The sequence below is a fragment of the Bidens hawaiensis genome, unplaced genomic scaffold, assembly GCF_021521415.1.
Source record: "Bidens hawaiensis isolate Kalapana, Puna unplaced genomic scaffold, B.hawaiensis_p1.1 tig00024513_1, whole genome shotgun sequence".
Lineage (NCBI taxonomy): Eukaryota > Viridiplantae > Streptophyta > Magnoliopsida > Asterales > Asteraceae > Bidens > Bidens hawaiensis.
Genome location: NW_027493878.1, coordinates 168,915 through 188,073, shown reverse-complemented (window position 1 = coordinate 188,073; position 19,159 = coordinate 168,915). Strand labels below are relative to the sequence as shown.

At 32.6% G+C, this 19,159-nt stretch overlaps 1 protein-coding gene across 1 annotated transcript; it reads right to left on the bottom strand.

The window, feature by feature from the left end:
* LOC143569506 (2-methylene-furan-3-one reductase-like) lies at window positions 1-3,618 on the bottom strand. Its single transcript, XM_077055394.1, has 4 exons — window positions 3,370-3,618; window positions 1,114-1,437; window positions 867-1,026; window positions 1-441 (listed from the first exon to the last, which is right to left on the bottom strand). The coding sequence occupies exons 1-4, from the start codon at window positions 3,547-3,549 to the stop codon at window positions 176-178; spliced, it is 930 nt and encodes a 309-aa protein (XP_076911509.1). The 5' UTR covers window positions 3,550-3,618; the 3' UTR covers window positions 1-175.
* Between the last annotated feature and the right edge of the window lie 15,541 nt (window positions 3,619-19,159).

Here is a 19,159-nt window from a genome sequence, read left to right as displayed (position 1 = left end):
AAGATAATGGCAACATTTATCAAGCATGAGATTACAAAACACAAACCACATAGATCAAATATTATAACCAACACTCTTTGCACACCATATTATTATTCCCACTGTTTCGAAAAGCAAGCCATGCTATTTATTAATGGTGTTCGAATAAACGATGCGTTGGAATCCGAATCAGACCTTAAGGAATCGGGTATATAACTACCTTCCCGGTAGCCCGGTGTGTCTCAAGGTAAGCATAAGCTTCCTTAACTTGGTCAAACGGGAATGGACTTTTAGGGTCAACTATCACTTTGATCTTTCCACTTTCAAGATAAGGGTTTAGTTTTGTCAAAATGGATCCATCAGATGTTAGAACAAAGCCGAACCCTGGTGGTGGAATTGGCCCGGTTATAGACACCGCGACACCAGTTTCGTTAACCGCCTTCACTGCTTTCTCCGGTAGTCCTACAACATTGTATCATCCTTGTAAGTGAACAAGCAAACATATTTACATAAACTTCATAAATCCTAAAAAAATTTAATTTTTTATCCTAGAAGAGATTCTTAAAATTAAATAATTTAGTGTTTTTAACATGATTGTATTTAAAGAGGTTGCCCCAAAACTATATTATTTTAGTAATCATCTAGATTTTTTTATAACAAAGTTTATTTATTTTTTATTTAAAGATGCTTTAACACATTATTTGCCAGCCATAACAACCTTGACACACATCAATGATTAAAATGGATTTGTATTTTAAAGTATTGGTAATAATCCCATTTTTTTTATCTAACTTGTTTATCATAAACTAAAGCACAAACCGAATATACCATAATAAGTAAATGAGTCAAAACTGTCGACACGTCTATTCGTCCAATAATATTCTTACCAATTGCATCATACACCACGTCATATTTATCTGGTAGATCTTCAAAATTCTCTTTCGTGTAGTCGATTGCTACATCGGCACCTAGACTCTTAAGCAACTCCAGTTTTCCGGTACTAGATGTGGCTGCTATCTTGGAAGCACCAAACACATGTTTTGCAAGCTGTATTAACAGCTTATAGCTATGATTAGCCACCAACTTATGCATTACTCTTAATATAATATACACAATGTTAACAGATTAAAATACCTGAATTACGAACGATCCAACTCCACCAGCACCATTCAACACAAGGATTGTTTTGCCTTCGCTAAACTTAGCCCTTTCTAGACCTTCATAAGCGGTCTCAATTGCGAGAGGCAAAGCGGCAGCTTGTACAAAATCCAGATTCTTGGGTTTTAATGCTAATAGTTTTTCTTCAACGGCTGTGTACTCAGCTAATGTTCCAAGTTGTTTGGGTCCATCAAGAGCCTTCTCATTTATATCTCCATATACTTCATCTCCTTCTTTAAGTGTTTTTACTTGGCTTCCAACCTTCACAACGACGCCCGAGACGTCGTATCCTGGAGTTATCTGTCACAATAAAAAAATATTTAAGAGAACTACAAATGAAACGTTATCAAATCATATCTTCTAATTTTGTTAGAGAACTAGTCAACTAGAGATAATTACAATTAATTGGAAACTTCACCTAATAAAAAAGAAACAATTATCATAATTACAAAGGTTTCATAATTAACTGGCATCTTCTAATTTTGGTAGATATATATTCTAAGGCTAAGGGTAATGGGGTTTGGTTGAGCCCCAAGTGATCCAATATATCTGCGCCACGTAGGCGATGACATGGCCATGGATCAAGCCCCTCAACCAAACCCCAGAGGGTGTAGTGGTCCAGATGATCAGGGCTTGATCCAGTTTTTTTTTTATTTAATTATTTTAAATAATACATTAAATAATAATATAAAACATTACATTAATAATAATATAAAACATTGCGAATGCGGGTTCTAAAACTATCATCTAGTAATTCGAAAACGGGTTCTAAAACTATCCTCACCATATGTGGGATTGGGACTAAAATAGTGACGTATCAAAGTTTCGTTAGCGGTCTTTCGATCACGAATACGCGGTTGCCGGAACAATGGGGCTCGGGGCCGATTTTGATCTCTCTAAAAGCTTACCGTCGTTTGAACAGCTTGACAAATGAGTTCGTCTTCTTCGGTAGAATAGGAAGACGATGACGACGATGCCATTTATAAATATGGAGATAAAGAGAAGTTTTGATAGAGAGAATGTGTGGTTTGAGTTTTTATAGAAAGTGTGGATTTGTATTTATAGGTAAAATATATATATATTTGACTGGCCAACGGATAGGTTGACCAGTCAACGAGTCTCCAACGGCTCTTTCCTCCCGCGGTCACAGCCACGCCAGACCACCGCGCCCCCAACCACCTGAGGAGTGTAGCGGTGTTCGCGAGCCACGTAGGCGGCCGCACCCCCTGCTCAACCCCACTTTCCTCAGCCTAACTAAGTTATTGATACTGATTATGTAATGCATAGATCCTGATTCCAAGTCAAAGTCACTACACTTTTGTAAATGCAATTTGATTTTCAAAATAAACTATAATAATACATTAATCAGCAATTGGCGATTGAAAGAATGGTTGGAAATGATAAAGACATGAATAGATTTTAAATTGTTTATTTGACCATTTTATTTATAAAATGTCCACATTAATGTCTATTTAATTGTCAGCTAATTGATTGTCATCTAGTGACTAAAAGATGTGTGGGGTCGATAAGACCATCTGTACTCAACGCACCTAACCGTTAGGCATTTTGCGTCATATGACATCTCCGTTATCAATGGAGAATTTTGCAAAAAGTGGCGTAGTACGCAAAAAAACGACACAACTTATATTTCCTTTTCTCTCTCATCCTCACACGCAATTTTATCAAGCCCAAAACACTGAAGGAAAAAGTCTGGGGGGGTACCCCAGCGTTTTCCCCTCAAAACACCACAATTGTGGCTGACTACGGATGGTCTAAGATTAAGGATGGACACTATAGGAAAGAGCTAGCTAAATATACATTATTTTGGTATTTTTCTTTTCTCTTAGAAATCTTAGAAAAATTGAATGTTAATAATTTAAACTATTATCTAGTAGTCGATAATAAATATTTATACTCACAATTTAACCAATGATAATTATAATTTTCACTTTTGTTGCCAAAAACAATCCCGGTAACATAATCATCATATATTATACACTTATTATCATTTGATTCATTTTGTTCATAACTATTATTATGGAAAAAATCGAGTGAAAATCAAATACAAGTTTGTGATGAAATTGTTTTTGTCAACAAAAGAGAAAGTTTGAACTATCATTGGAAATTTGTAAATACAAATTATTAGCGGGCTATAAGTCGTAGTCAACACTATTAAAATCCAATATTTTTTTTTCTTACGATATTTACAAACAATCGTTACGGAAAGCTTACCGGCAAAGGCGAATCGATAGCTTTAAAGTGTCCAAGCCTTCTTTTGAAATCAACCGGGTTAAGAGCAGCAGCAACAACCTTAACCAAGACTTGATCATCATTAATATCCGGAACCGCAACATCGGTAGCCAACTTTAGTACATCAACACTACCATATTCATGATACTGCCATGCCTTCATCTTCAAAGATAAAATTATGAATAATTTTCTGAAAAAAAAAAAAGAAAAAAGTAGTGGATGTAATAGATTTTGCATTTTGATTTGTGGTTGGCCAGTAGTATTTATAATGTGACAAGCTACTTCACCCCCCCCCCCCCCCCCCATAAAATGAGTAAATTGAAAAAGAAGTCCTTGTATATTATTTTGGGAAATGACATAGTTTACTTTTTTGGTTAGTTTTAGAATCCCCTATATCTGTGAATTATTTGATTTAATTTTGCAAATTAGAAATAAATAATCTAACATTTTGTGTATTGGCTGATGATAATCATATTTTTAAAATTTTTTGTCAATGGCCTAACTTTTCGACTATTTTTCTTTCAATTGACCTCCGTTAGATTCTTTTCGAATTTCAAACCGAGAGTTTTTTTATCGGAAGAAGGATACGAGTTAATTGATGTAAAACTTATCTCGAGTTAATTGATATATTATTATAGTTTGGTTATTATAGTGTTATCGTAATTATGTAATTATGAGATTGCATTTGATTATGTTTCCTTTTATTTATCATATTGTACTCATATATATAGTTGATCAATAATATATTACATCTTACGAGATTTTAATTATTTTAGAATAACTGCATATGACAAAATAAAAAATTAAAAAAGGTTAGTCTTTTTAGCAACTTTTTGCAATTTGAAGGGCAACTGAATCTATTATTGGTTTATTGGTGGTTTTAATGAGTTTGAACAAATAAGGTCACAGTGTTTGACTAACGACGGTCTATAATTTTATTTAATTACTTTATACAAAACAAGTTAAAGAACCAAACACTGGTTGAAAATAGACGATGGCTTTTGTTCTTTTTAATATATCTTTTATTTATCGGGTTATTGATTAAAATTAATGATGTACCATTGTATGGTGAGTTTTAAGAAGGTTGTCAAAACTTAGAACATCTAGAACGACAAACTTATGCAAACCGTTACATCATCGTCACGCTATATATATATATTTTCTTTTTTAAAACTCCATTTTGTTTCACAACAACAAACACTTACAAACCTTATTAAAAATATAAAATATGTATGCATATGTGTATATTATATCATATGTCCCCGGGAGGGGGGGGGGGGGTCTTTAAATCTGCTGCAAGTTTGCAATGGCAGATCTGCAACAATCCGCAATGCTCTACAATGGTGAAGTTTGATTTCCTTCAAATCTACAAGAAGCCACATGGATTGAACCTTGGGGCATGTAGCCTGATGTGGTTGCTCTTATAACTAAAAAACTTTTACACGTACTTTATGAAATAGTTTAAATGTTAATTAAAAATGCAAAAAGGAAAAAAAAACATATATGAGGGGTTTAAAGAGTATATTGTAGAATAGTAGTTAAGTCAAAGTTGCTAAGAAATTGGGAGAATAGCATCCCATGTTTGAAAATGATGTGAATTGGCTTTTAACCACGTGGTCGTGGGTTCAAATCTCACGGATGGCGCCAAAGAAGAAACACTAAGTGACCCCGGCAGATTACGGATAATCTGGAGGTTAAGTAGATGTTTCCCACGAGGGTTAGGTCCGGCAAAGATGGTTATTCTTCTTATGACCTGCAAAACAGACACCGTGAGCTCGTCACTGAGAAGGGGGGGTTCCTCCTTGTGACCACCCTCCGGCGTGAGAATCAGACTAGATTGCTCTGAATATAAGTGTATATTAAGAGAAATAGCTAGAGAAGATAAGATGATAATACCGTTCCAAGGTGTTGGAGTATTTATAGCCGAAGGTAGGTGTCCAAGCAGGTATAGCCAGCTGTATAATATTCATTTTCTACCAACTATGGGCTACGCACGTGCCATGCTGGTGGTTGGTGGGTAGGCAGCGGCTGATAGTGACATGGCCGGCTGTGTACTATTCCTTTTCCACCAACTGCAGGCTATGTACGTGCCACGACAGGGGTTGATGAGTAGGCAGCGGCTGATAGTGACATTAAGTACTAGAGCGTGCTCCTCGTCGTACTGTTGTCAGTGAGCTGTCGCTGCTTTGGTCAGATCTTTTGTCCATACCTTGGCAGATACAGTACAAAAGATCCTCCAGTAGCGTACGGACTGGCTCATTTAGGCGGGAGTATTCCCGGCTTTGGGCGGGAGTATTCCCGGCTTGCTCATTCCTTCTTCAGGTGACATTACTGAATTATTTGAGAGTTAGTGCCTTGTGCGTGTAGCCTTGCTGTTAGTGCGGGTAGCCTTCCCTGATGGCTAGTATCCGCAGCTGCGGGAACAGGCGGGGTACGTCACCATTGGGAGGCTTTTCCTGCGGGAACAGCTTGCGTACTACGCGTAAGGACGTCATCTCTCTGAGCGTGGTGGGTCCTGCAGATCCAGTTGGTGTTTGCGCAGACGTCCCTCTTTAAGGTGAGTCTTGCGTGTCCAACTGCGCAGACGTCCCTCTTCGAGGTGAGTCTTGCGGGTCCAACTGAGCTCTGCTGAGACCTACCTCTTCAGATGCGGACTACCAAAAACTCTTAAAAAACAGAAAATGACAAAAAGTGGGTAAACATGAACATACCGGAATATTGGTATCATGTTCATCGTTGCATTGATGTAATACATCCATCCTATATTAAAATCATGTACAACCCCAATTCATGTCATTTTTTTAACTTTTCCTGTAAATTTTACTTAATATTTGATCGACACTTTTTTCTATAATGTTACTGATTATTTTCTCAATCATGTGATTATTTTCTTAATTAGATGATTACTTTGTAGATTTTGAATATCATTATAATTTATATTAATGTGTGTGTTTTTACCTTTTAGTTTAAACTTAGTCAGACAAATACTTATGTAATAGATTCTGACTTGGGTAATAGATAGGTTTGATAAAAATGGAAATCCATATGGACGTATAGATATTGTCTTCCTATTTATCATTTCTAATGTCCTAGCCTGACATGATTTGACCTGAAAATATTTATATATGCATATAGCGATAAATTGCTAACCCTAAAAGATTCCGACAACATAATAAAAAATTGGAAGCGCCACTGATCTCTACCACAAAAGAATACGGTGGTCACTTGTCTAATGTGGAAGAAAGAGAAACGAACCGGAGAGATACAAAGAATCATATTTGAAAAGGGGGCGATTAAACATAGGATGTAATGAGAGAAGAGAGAAATTATCGTCGGTGAAAAAGAAAGAAGAAATGGTGAATCGGTTATTTCATAGCAAACAAACCCTGAAAGAATAGGGAATAAACTTGAATAAGATCGTGATAATTTATTTACAGGATAAGATTAACATACTAAATATACAAATAACTAGAGTAATTACAGTTTTAAACTAGGGTAATTATATTATAAAAAATAATATAGTTTAAAAATTATTACTCTACTTCAAAATTTATATTATAATAACAAGTACTTTAGTATTAAATTATTAGTATAGTTATTTATACAATTCTCAGAATAAAATTAATTGTATTTGATATGAACCCATTCATTTACGGCCAGAATAATTTTGTTTAGTTTGATTGGTTAGTTGAGTTTTAAACTTTTAATCCAATCCAGTGTTTTGGGCCTTAGCAGGCTTTAAGAAAATAAATAAATCACACATGTCTCGTCCAACACTTCACGTGGGCTAAGAACTTATTATAGCTTTAACCTTTTTAAGCTTTAAGTAGTTTTTCTAAAAGCAATATAGATATTGATTACTAGATTAGTGATAACCTTTTCTTTTTTCCGGACTATAAACTTTTATAAACAAATAACACAAACAAAAGCGGAATCACCCACCACCCATAAAACTGTCTCCACAATCCGTTAAGCAGCCGCCAGCAACCAACAAAAAAAAATTGCATGAAAGCAAAATTACACCAATTCAACAAATCTATTAATCTATATATGGATCTATTGAACCAAAGAAAATCGAACAAATTTTATCTCCTATAATTTCTTCCACTTTGATCTCTTTATCTTCGAACACCTTCTCGTTTCTCGCTCTTAAAATTCTCCAACAAACAACAATTATAATGTCTTTTTCTCCAACTGTCCAAGCTTAATAATAACTGATACCATATATCGAATTATTCATTTTCATATAACTTGGTGTCTTGGTGATTTAAAAAAAAAAAGAACAAAAGGGCATATCTTTCCCTAAACAATCCTCATATATTAGGTAACATACGTTCTAAGACCATCTCTATCACCAAAGCCCATAGTAGTCGTTGGTTAAACATGGAAGAAAGAGAAACGAACTAAAAAGACACAAATCGTTTTGCAAGGAGACACTCAAACAAAAGATGTGATGTGAGAAGAGAGAAATCATCACCTATGAAAAAGACTAGAGAGACGACAAATTACAAAACGTCTCAACGTGATGACCCACGTCCCTCCCTCACTAGTGGCCCAAGTGTTACTATGGTCATTTGTTTTACAAAATGTTTTTTTAATGTTACTAAATGAGTAGTGACTTTCTCTAGGAAATTCATTCTTAACAAAATATCATGCGTGAGGCAGGAGTTTTACCATAGTAGACATTTGACACATGGGTTTTCCCAGGAATTAGTGGCAGACAAAGTCATCAGCACTGCGATCACAACCTCGCATGTATTAATGATATATTGTCAATGTGTTTACCCGGTAGCAAGACTCCATTTGTTAAAAAAAAAGTTCTAATGCTACAAATCCAAAAATCAAAAGAAATTAATGCCTTTTAATGCTCCAAAATGTACTCAGTAAGAATACAAATAATTAATTTTCCCAAAACAATTTACTCTCTAAAGTCATTAAACCATATCATTTTATAAAGACTTTGGTTATTCACACACCCTTTGACCTATTCACACACCCTTAGAAACCATATGATCGTATAGCTCCTATACGATCGTATAAGAATGCAGCTTTTGTCAGATTTTTGCAGGTTTTGTCTGTTGTCCAGGCTTTCCATACGATAGTATGGATACTATACGATCGTATAACTTTTTTTTTTTTTAACAAATATGCAACCTGTGAGTTTTGAGTTTTAACAAAGGGTATATCATGTGTTAACTACCCATTTATTATTCGGAAATGTTGGTATAACTATTTTAAGAAATTATAACTTTAAAAGGCTTAAACTTTTGTAAAGTATAACTAGTTGTTTGTCCTCTTCGTTTGGCGCGAGACCCGTATATTAAAACCGGTAGAATATTATATCACGTCCGAAATATTGTGTCGTATCAAATAATAAACTGAATAATATATCACGTCGGAATATTGTATCGTGTCGTTGCGTAAAACGAGGGTAATACGTACGGGATATTATATATCATATATTATGCAGAATTCATGTCCAAGTATATCACGTTTGGTTTTAACATGCACGGCTATCTTAATCAAATTCGGTTTATGTTTTTTTGTTTTCATATGATCGTATGACTCCCAGTCAGATTCCGTACACTGCGCGTGCAGATGTACTTTTGTTCCATACGATCGTATATGTCCTATACGATCGTATATAGGGTGTGTGAGTTTCTAGAAGCGGTGTATGAATAACACGACCCAAAAACATAGCCGTTCTCAACGGCACAATAATATGACCGTTGGCCATCTATATTCATTCCATAACGTTCACAAAATTAATTTCATTTTTAAATTCAGTTACCGTTATCATCATAAACCCTAAATTCCACACAAACCCATTTCCTCAATTCATTCACCAATCAAAACCCTAATCTTTTCTTGAACCAATTCGCCAATTGAATCGAGTTGTATGATCAAAACCCTAGTTTTTTCTTGATTTTTTTCGTTGTTGAATTACTCGATATGGCGGCATTGGCACCCGGGATCTTGTTAAAGCTTCTGAATCGTACGAATTAGGTGGGCCCATGTTCGGCTCACCATTAGCAGCGACCTTCGCACTCGAAAACCTCTTGTCAAACCCGTACTCGATATCCCCATCTTTCGTCTGGAACGAGTTACGGTTAGGTTTCATATCTTTCTCTTTGGTGTGTCGACCGCGCTTAGACGGTTTGGGCTTGTTAACCCGCTTATTACACACCCGCCCAAGAACGCAAGCAATAGCGGATACCACCAAAATCACCGCCAATACTACAAAAACCGCCCCAAACGAGCCTTTCGACTGACCATTCGAAGGCGGATTTGTCTCAGTAGCCGGGTAAACTAGCGCTTGATCGACCTGTTGAGCCGACATGTTAATATGTTATCAGTAACAATTTGAGACAGTTTGCAAGAACTTATGTAACAAAAAAAAGGTTTGGTTTAGAGTTTAGACATATGCATTGGTTGAGTGTGGGTTATATGTTTTGAATTTAAAAGCAAAGACTATTGCTTTAATAAAGGCAAATATTCTTTAGTTGATTGATTACTGCATGAGTAATAAGTTAGTGGTGGTGTCTTATCTCTTCTTTATTTGCTTTGTTAGGAGAGAAAGCACATTTTTGGCTCCTTTAAGCATTATTATTATCTATCTAAAGGCAGGCCCCATTGCACACTTTGTTCTTCAATTCTCTATTAATGGATACCAATATTCTTGGACACCTATTCTTAGTCTATAAACATTTATATTCATAAACACACATGACACAAATCTATGGTGGGTGCATGCATCTTTCCATCTTAACTATAGTTATTTTGATTCTTCATCTTTTTCATATGCTTTGGTGTTACGTTTTTTCAACAATTTAGCTAAAATTTTCCCTTTCCCGTGTTATTTTTGGCTACTCTCTCTCTCTCTTTACGTCTACACATGCTAGAAAGGTGCCTACGTGATGCGACGAAAAACACAGATGCTGATAATTGCGTAACATGCTACTTTTGTTGAATTAAAAAAAAAGAAACGATAACAATATCATTCTCAAATTAAATAGATTAATATATTCGTTTATATATACAGAGACCTAGGAATAAATCTATGCCTTTGGATAAGGTAGTTGATACTTTAGATCTCTGGTTGTGCTAAAAAAACTGTATAATGTCCTCTTATACAACACATAAGTGTTTGTAGGGGTGACTCCCTTTGTATATTTATTAGTGGTGAGAAAAGAAAAAAAAAACTAAATCATGACAAAACCATAACAAAATGATTGAACATATTTTGTAACTGGTTGTTTTGTTATGTTTTTACAACAGATTCTTATGAGTGGTTATTAATATATGTCTAGTTTCCACTCTGGTCTTAATGGTTGTGAAGTAGTAGTAAAGACTATCTATCACCAAAATCGTGAGGTATATGTTTTAATATCTCTTGTAATCGTTATTGAATGTTTGATTGATCACGCGTTTCTCAACGTATGATGCAAGAAGCATTTCTCACACGTTTATAGTTAGTTACCATGTCTTTTCTTATATTCTAACATTCATGAGAACTGGTGAAAGTTAAACCCAAACTTTAGAGAGATGAGTGTTTGATCGATCACATGTTTTTCAACATATATATGATGCAAAAAGCATTTATTACACGTTTATGGTTAGTTACTCCGTCTTTTCTTATATTCTAACATCCATGAGAACTGGTGAAAGTTAAACCCGAATTTTAGAGAGAATCAAACGCTCACCACTGCTTATCCATGTAAGAACAAGGATGATCCAAAGTAATTAAGTTTGATAATTTGCTAGAGTATACATTTTTGCATCTTTAGTCTCTTGAGATTTTGAATTTACATGTTTATTGACTTTTACATCTTTAGCCCCTTGAGGTTTTGAGAATACAATTTTTTTGATTCCTTTATTTTTTTTACGGCCAATTTTATTAAAAGAACAACCGAAAGACTAGTAAGAGACTAGTCAACAAAACACCGAGGAAACACCCGTAACAACACACACCAGAAAAAACAAGGAAATACAAAAGAAACAAAACACCATGATTGTTTATATTTTTTTTAGCTTTCTTCATCGCTTTTTCACTCGCTTCGACCTTTACGTTTTCCACCGGTGAGTGATTGTTGCTTTTGGTTATAGTAGAATGTCGATTGTTGTCGTTGCTGCTTTTGTGGTTTACGTGTTGTTCGATTTTGTGTTTTTTAGCGTATAGAATGTCGTTGGTTTTAGAATAATTTTGTTTGATACGTTTATGTATTTGCGTTTTGATACTTGAGTGACCCGGACCGAGTTGAGCCATTGACACTTAACATAACCGTTTTTGCTCAAAATCAGCCAACAACACCCCCCCCCCCCACACATCTTTCACATAAAATGAAATTAATGAACGAGAAATTGTTGAACGACTTTCATAAAATTGGAGACATATGCACATGTCGTTCACATAAAATGAAATTAATGAACGAGAAATTGTTGAACGAGACAAATTCACATGTCTTTCATAAATTGAATTTAATGTTCATAAGATACATCGACAAATTCACATGTGACTTTTCTACATGTCTTTTCTATATGTCTTTCATTATAGACATACACAAATTGAGTTTAAGCCAATTTGTTTTACCAAATGTTTTACCAAATGCGGAAATCTTTTAAGCCATTAAGCAATTTATAATTGTCGAAAAACCATTTTTGGAAACCGACTTTATTAAGCCCCCCCCCCCCCCCCCCGGGCTCTACGGAACGCGGGTGTAACCCACTAGTAAGTGTGAAAACAAAACAAAATATGGATTTGTGGCTTAAGTTTCTCGAACGAACCCAAAGTTTGGTTTTAAAGTTTCAAACATATATGAGTTGGATGAAGACTTTGGAGATGAGATCAATAAAAGTAGCATAAATATAGGAATATAAACCCATGTTCAGACAGCCTCGGACATTCACTTTTTTTATTCTTTACTTTCCCTTTATCACCTAGCTACATTTTTTTCTCTTGTGGGAATCATTAGGTGACTTGTTTTTCTTGAAAAATAATATTATTTTATAATACGGTTAAATTGTGACAGAGAGTCATTCGTGGTCTATCAATAATATTGATTTATAAATAACTTTGTTATTTGTGTCGGTTTATAGCGCATTGTTAGTTGGTTTTAATGAAATTTGCAGTTTCAAGCAAAAAAGTTTATGACCAGATAACCGGGTGATGTAACAAGATTTGATAAAGAGAAACAAGTTGAAAGTTATTTAATCATGTTTCTAGATATGAAGCCTACTAATATCCATTGTTTTAATTCATATTATAGTCACATATTTACACGTTAAATATTCCTAACATTATAAAACATAGATTAAAAAATTTTGTGGGTCAGGTCAAGACAACTGGAGTCATTTTATTTGGTTTACCCCTATACTATTATTACATTATTATGTTATTCAAACCATCTACTTTATCCCTCCCAAGTCCCACCCATATTTCAATCATGCACTCACAAATCAAAACAAACATTTTTTTTTCTAAAAGATATTTTGAAAAGGTCATTTTATATTTTAATGTGTTTATTTATGTTCTTTTGTTCGGTTTGTGAACTGTTTTCTTATACTATTAACGAACAAACATAAATAAATATGAATACGCCCATTTTCTTATGAATGAGTATGGACATAAAAAGTTGTTTGTGTTCGCTCGTTTGTTCGGTTAAAGTTAAATAAACTAACACGAACATGTCTCATTCGTATTTGTTTAGATGCCTAGGAATAGTAGGTTATTCTAATTCCTAGGCCTGTAAACGAACCAACTGTTCGGTAAAATATTTGGTACAAAGTTCTTTATGTTTTCAACTATATACTAAACGGACAAACTTACAACCCAAAACCAAAAACATTTACTCACGCCAATAAAACTTACAAAAGGCCGGCCCAATAAGAATCACTCATGGCTTTTGGGATACTTGGTTATATACTTATATATATTATATAATATATGTAGGTATTAGAAACTAGAATGCTAACACTGATGATACATTATAGTGGGACCAAGATTTTGGATTACTATTAATGTTGAGAGGTTTTTGCTATCAAGAATATTTACTAAAAGCAATTAGCCCATGCCATGTTATATAGAGATGAACAAATGGTACGTGGTGTTTCGGTATTCACTTTTTAAGTTTTTGGGATCGATACTTTCAGCACCGGTACCAGTTTTTGATGATTTTCGGGATCGGTACTTTTTGGTACGGTACAGATACCGAGTTCATCCTATGATATACTTATATGTAACATTGCAATAGATCAAATATGGGATTTGTTGGTGATGGATTATTTTAAAATATATAAACCTTAATAATATTAATTGGTTACAAAGGATTAGAATTTATAAATTTTGTAATCTTTAAATCAAACTTTTAAGGAATTGATTTTAAGGAATTGATATCCTCTTCGGTGTTTTATAGCATTTAGCTTTTGTAATTTTTATATTTAAGTTTGGATTCTTAGAACTTCTCTAAGTTTTGTGATATTTATTGTTAATAGTATTTAAACACAATTTATTTAATAAAATATTATGATTATAAACAGATATGAAAATGAATGCAAAATGTGGTAATAGACTAGAATTGGATGGATGATAGATTAATCGAGAAAATAACTTTTTATAGATTTACTGGTATTTTTGTTTTTCAAGTTTCATAAATTATTAAAAATGTTAATTACATTAAATAATAGTATTATTTTATAAAATCTAATTTTACTTTATTACTAGTGCACATTTTGAGTTTGCACATCATTTTACTTTTATTACTCCGTATTATATTAATTACTTTTGAAATTACTTCTATTTAAAGGTCATAAAAAGGTGTCTATAGATTGTAATCTAATTTTGTTACTTTTAAGGTTTTGAAATGCTTAAATCAATTAAAAGGATATGGTGTTTTGATGAAGCAAAGGTGGTTGTATATTACTAGTTTTCAATATGCATCAACTACCAACTAAAAGTATTTAGTTTTAAGCTTGAAAATATAGCCCATAAATATTACTAGTTTTCAATAAATATTTTATTTATTTATTTATATATTTAAAACTATTTTAGACTTTGAAATATAATTGCCGAATGGATCAACATGCCCATATCGGCCCATGACTCGAGTGACACGCTTTTTAAGTTACGTATGTTGACCTAAATTCTTTTTACATGTTATTTATTTATTCCAAACCAACATATTCATTTTATCAGGTTAAAATATAGCTTATTTAATGCATAACATGCATACCAGAGAACTTCAAAAATCAAATAAATATGTACACTTATTGTTTTAGTTGTGATAAATAAAGCGATAAATACATATACACAATTTAAATGTGATTAACAAAACGTTGTGTAAATACATACAAATGATTATATGATTGTTAAATGTTTTAAAATTGTTTTTTTAAAACGTCCATATATATAGTGTATGTGTGTGTAGGAGTTGTACTAAAGTGTTGAAGATCACGTTAGAATGGTGAAATTTCCAACCAATATTGTTGGTATTAACTTCCTAGGTACATCATTGCTGACGTCAATTATTATTATCACTATGTTATTTATTTATATGTTTTTGCTACAACCATCACTAGCTTGGTCTAATGACAAAGGCGCATAGTCTTCAATTAAATGGTTGTGAGTTCTAGTCTCATTTGAGACATGAATTTAAATGGGTGAAGTTGTTCAACGAGTTTACAATTAATTTTAAAAATAACATGATGGATTGGGAGAGCAAGATGTGAGTCGAACAGGAGGGAGCAAACAAGGTGGGCTGAGAAGAAGGATCGAGAAAGTGGAGAGCCCCGAAGATGATGGGAAAGAGATTTAAATGGTTTAGTGTAAGTAATTGTTTAGTTTAATTAATTTTTATAATATTTAATAAGCATCAGAAGGTTTAAGACTAAATCAACCAATTTACACTCCATTCTCTTGATTATAACCATTTAAAATGCTCTCGCATTTGCATCAATGTTAAATTGGTATTAAGTCTTGCTTCAACCGTTTATTTCGAAAATAATAATAATAATAATAAGTGGATCAATTTGTCGTCAAACCTACTAGATGATGTGAAATGAGAAGTAGAAAACATAGCAGAGAGTATCTAGTTGCACGTGTGCCTTCCTCACAACTACCTTCTTTTGCCTTTGTTTGCAAGCCAAGAATAGTCGAGTTTTGAAATAGTCAAATGTTCATTATACTTTCTCCAACATTACCACTTAATCTGCATATAACTAAACTATAATTTGCATGTCATTTTCAAAGTTTCAACTAAGTAAAGATTTGCTATCGGATTATGATTTCGTGATCTTTAGTTTGAAAAATGATGGATGAACAAATCAATAAATTCATATAGCAAATATATTATATAAAAATAACAAAAAGAAAATATTAAATTCCCTTAAATGCACATCAATGTACATGATAACATTAAATAATATTTTGACTTTGCATAAAATCGTAATATTTTTAAGGATTTCAACTTTCAATAAACAATTCTTTTCTCAGTACTTGTGAAAGAAAGGAGTTATGCCCATCACACATATAATTTTTTGACTAAAATTTTATTTTTAACGATAATTTGGAAAAACTTGAACCCGTAACCTTTTAAAATCTACGTATTTTAAAGGTTTTGTCTAATTATCTTAATAAAAAATTATTTAAATCACATTATTTTATCTTTAGGGAAACACAGTAATCCACTTATATTTGCTTTAAATCAAATATTGAAATATATGTTAACAACGCATAATTCGATTGACCATTTTTATAAAATTCAATTCAAATAAATGCGTAACCAACAAACCACACTGAAATCCATCAATTATGATAACAACCCAAAGTTTGACTTTTACACTAAAAGCCTTCTATACATACATATATATATATACACACACATATATATCCATATATTCATTTAACATCTTAACAAACTCTCTCATTTTCTAACTAACTGCAACAGGCCGTTCCAACAGATTTTGAATTTGCAAACTGAAATTTAATTTGTAAGTAAATGCAAAAGGATATTATGTCTTCTCCTTCGGATATTGATCAATCGGTTGAAGCAATAAGCGGCGGATTCAATCAACAAATTGAGTTAAATTGTGAAGAAGAAGATGATGATTCTAAGTCTTCTCTAGATGTTGTTCATGTAGCTGATGAAGAGCATGATGATAATAATGATGATGATAGTTTTACGTTTATGTTAGTCGGAGATTGACGGTGAAATTCGGCCGGTGTTTCCGTTATTCGATCAGAAGTTGTTATTAGACGGTGAATATGAGGTTGAAGAAATAGATGTTCAGCCACCGGTGGATAAGATATTTATTCACTCGATTTCCGTCGTCCGAACAATGACGGGTGATTATTGCGCTTGGTCGGATAGTGTTATGGCGGAGTTGAGTAAGAAGAGCAACTCCACCGGATTCTCGAGGTGGTCGGAGCAATAGCTATGGGCGTTTGTGTTTTTTAGGTGTAACAACAAGTAAGGGCTGAAGACGTGAATGTTGCCAAAGGAAAGGCGAGAGTTGTGAACAAGGCAAAAAAATCTACGGTGTCAGCTCACGAGGCTTATTTGAAGAGTAAAGAAGAAGACGGTCGTACCTGCCAGAGTTCACTAATGTGCACGCTGGATTAACGAAGAATGTCGACCCCTATTAATTAAATCCTAACGAAATTATTATTTCGTTGTTTAGTTTGTTAATTATTTGAAGAAAATTCAACTTATTAGTAAAATTAGTTAATACTTGGATTGCTTGATAGTTTTTCAGATCTTTTGATTTTGAAATGCTACAGTGATTTTTGTAAATAACGGAATAAAAGCTAAATTTTATGTAGTTCAAATGCTTACAAGTGCATTTATTATTATTATTTTTTTTTGAAAGGCCGGAATGAATAATTGAACATACAAGTGGATATACTTAACAACAATGAATTGTTATATATTTGAAGCAAATTATAATGCATGTTTTTCGGTTAAGGAAAGATGAGAAAATAGTTTCTCAAGACGGTTTATTATTATTATTATTATAGCGTCACTTTCAAATGACGTATCCCTATTATTACCCAATTTAAAATATAAAATTAAACTAAATCTACAAAACTTCATAATACAAAAATTTGTGTATAAAATATTAAAAACGTGTACATTATTAATAAAAAATAAATTTTTAAAAACTTAGTTTTTGCATATGATTATAAAATTTTCGTTAATATAATTCATAAACTAATATAACTTCTATTATATTTGATAAAAATAAAAACTAATTAACAAATTAAATGTTCTTTTAATACACAACAATAGCTAAACTACAAAATCTATAAATACAACAAATATATACAAAATAATAAGAAAATCACAAACTAAACATCATATTAGAAAAAATATAATAAATTAATAATTCACCCAAAAATGAAATGATAATACATGACGTACCTATTTAAGATAGATTCAAGTTCATTCTTATTAATAAATAAGTTTAATCGAGTTAAAATGACGGTTACGTTTGATTATTTATGCACCTATGTCCTATAAATATACCGAAAAAAATGTTATATATATAAACCGAGCAAAATCATATGTTTCTTAACCACTATGATTTGTTTGTTTTTCTTTATCAATGAGCTAAATTATAACAAAAACTCGTTAGTTCCACCTAATTAAATCGTATATATAACGAAACTATATAACAAAGAGCCATATTGCTCTTAATTTAATTTAGTTGAGTGCTTCTTTTAAATGTGGTTAAATTTTTGTAAATGACAAACTAACCTTTGTCATTTGAGGTCGTGCCTTATAATATGAAATTGGTAGATATTATTAAAACCAAAATGAATAAAGTTACATAAAGTTGTTTTCTTTGTATTTGATTTTAATGACAGCAAAAGTGAAGCTATCTTATTTTTGGATGCTTTCAGGATTTATGAAGGTAGTTTAAAATTTTCAAATCGCCGAACTGTAGCAATAAATAAAAAATCAATAATCACGTGACACAAACTTTATTTTTCATTTTTTCAGGACATAATAGAAAAATATCCTTTAGTTATTACTTACCAGAAAAGGCAAAACAAATAATATCTTATGTTATTTAATTCAAATGAGATCCCTTCATTTTCATTATATTGTGGTTGAATAAAAAGGGTAACTTTACCATATAAACAAGTTTTTTTTAAGTGTTACACTCTTTTTTTATTTAAATTCTTAAAAATGTTTAAAACTTTTTTATAAATAAAGCAAGACAAATGAAATATATATGATTATTTTTTGTAAATTGGAACACTTAATGAAAATATATAATTTTTATCCAACAAAAGCCCAACTAAGTAAAGAGTCCATATAAATATATAATCCAATATTTGAGTCCATTTCTTACTTCTTTACTTGGTCAGTTTCTCTTCCTATTGAAATGAAATCATTTATCACTAGAGGTCTATACTCTATACGGTTCGGTTATTAGTCTCAACAAATCCCCAAATCATTGGTTCTATTTTGTTACTCAACCGGTTTTTTGTTAATTGGTTAGTTTTATTTGTTTGTGTTTTCGGCTCAGCCCGGATAATTTCGATTAACCAAAACCAAATCTAGGCTACAATGTTTGGCTTAGAAATACATGAAATAGCGGTATACGTACATGTAAAGAGGTTTGGGTACATGAAGTGAATGTATAAATACATGAATTGGAGGTATACTACATAAAATGGATGTATAAAAGTTAGAATTATATGAAAGTATGAATCTTTTGGTTCCGTTAACTTGATTAATTAAGGATACAAAGGAAAACCAATTACCGATTG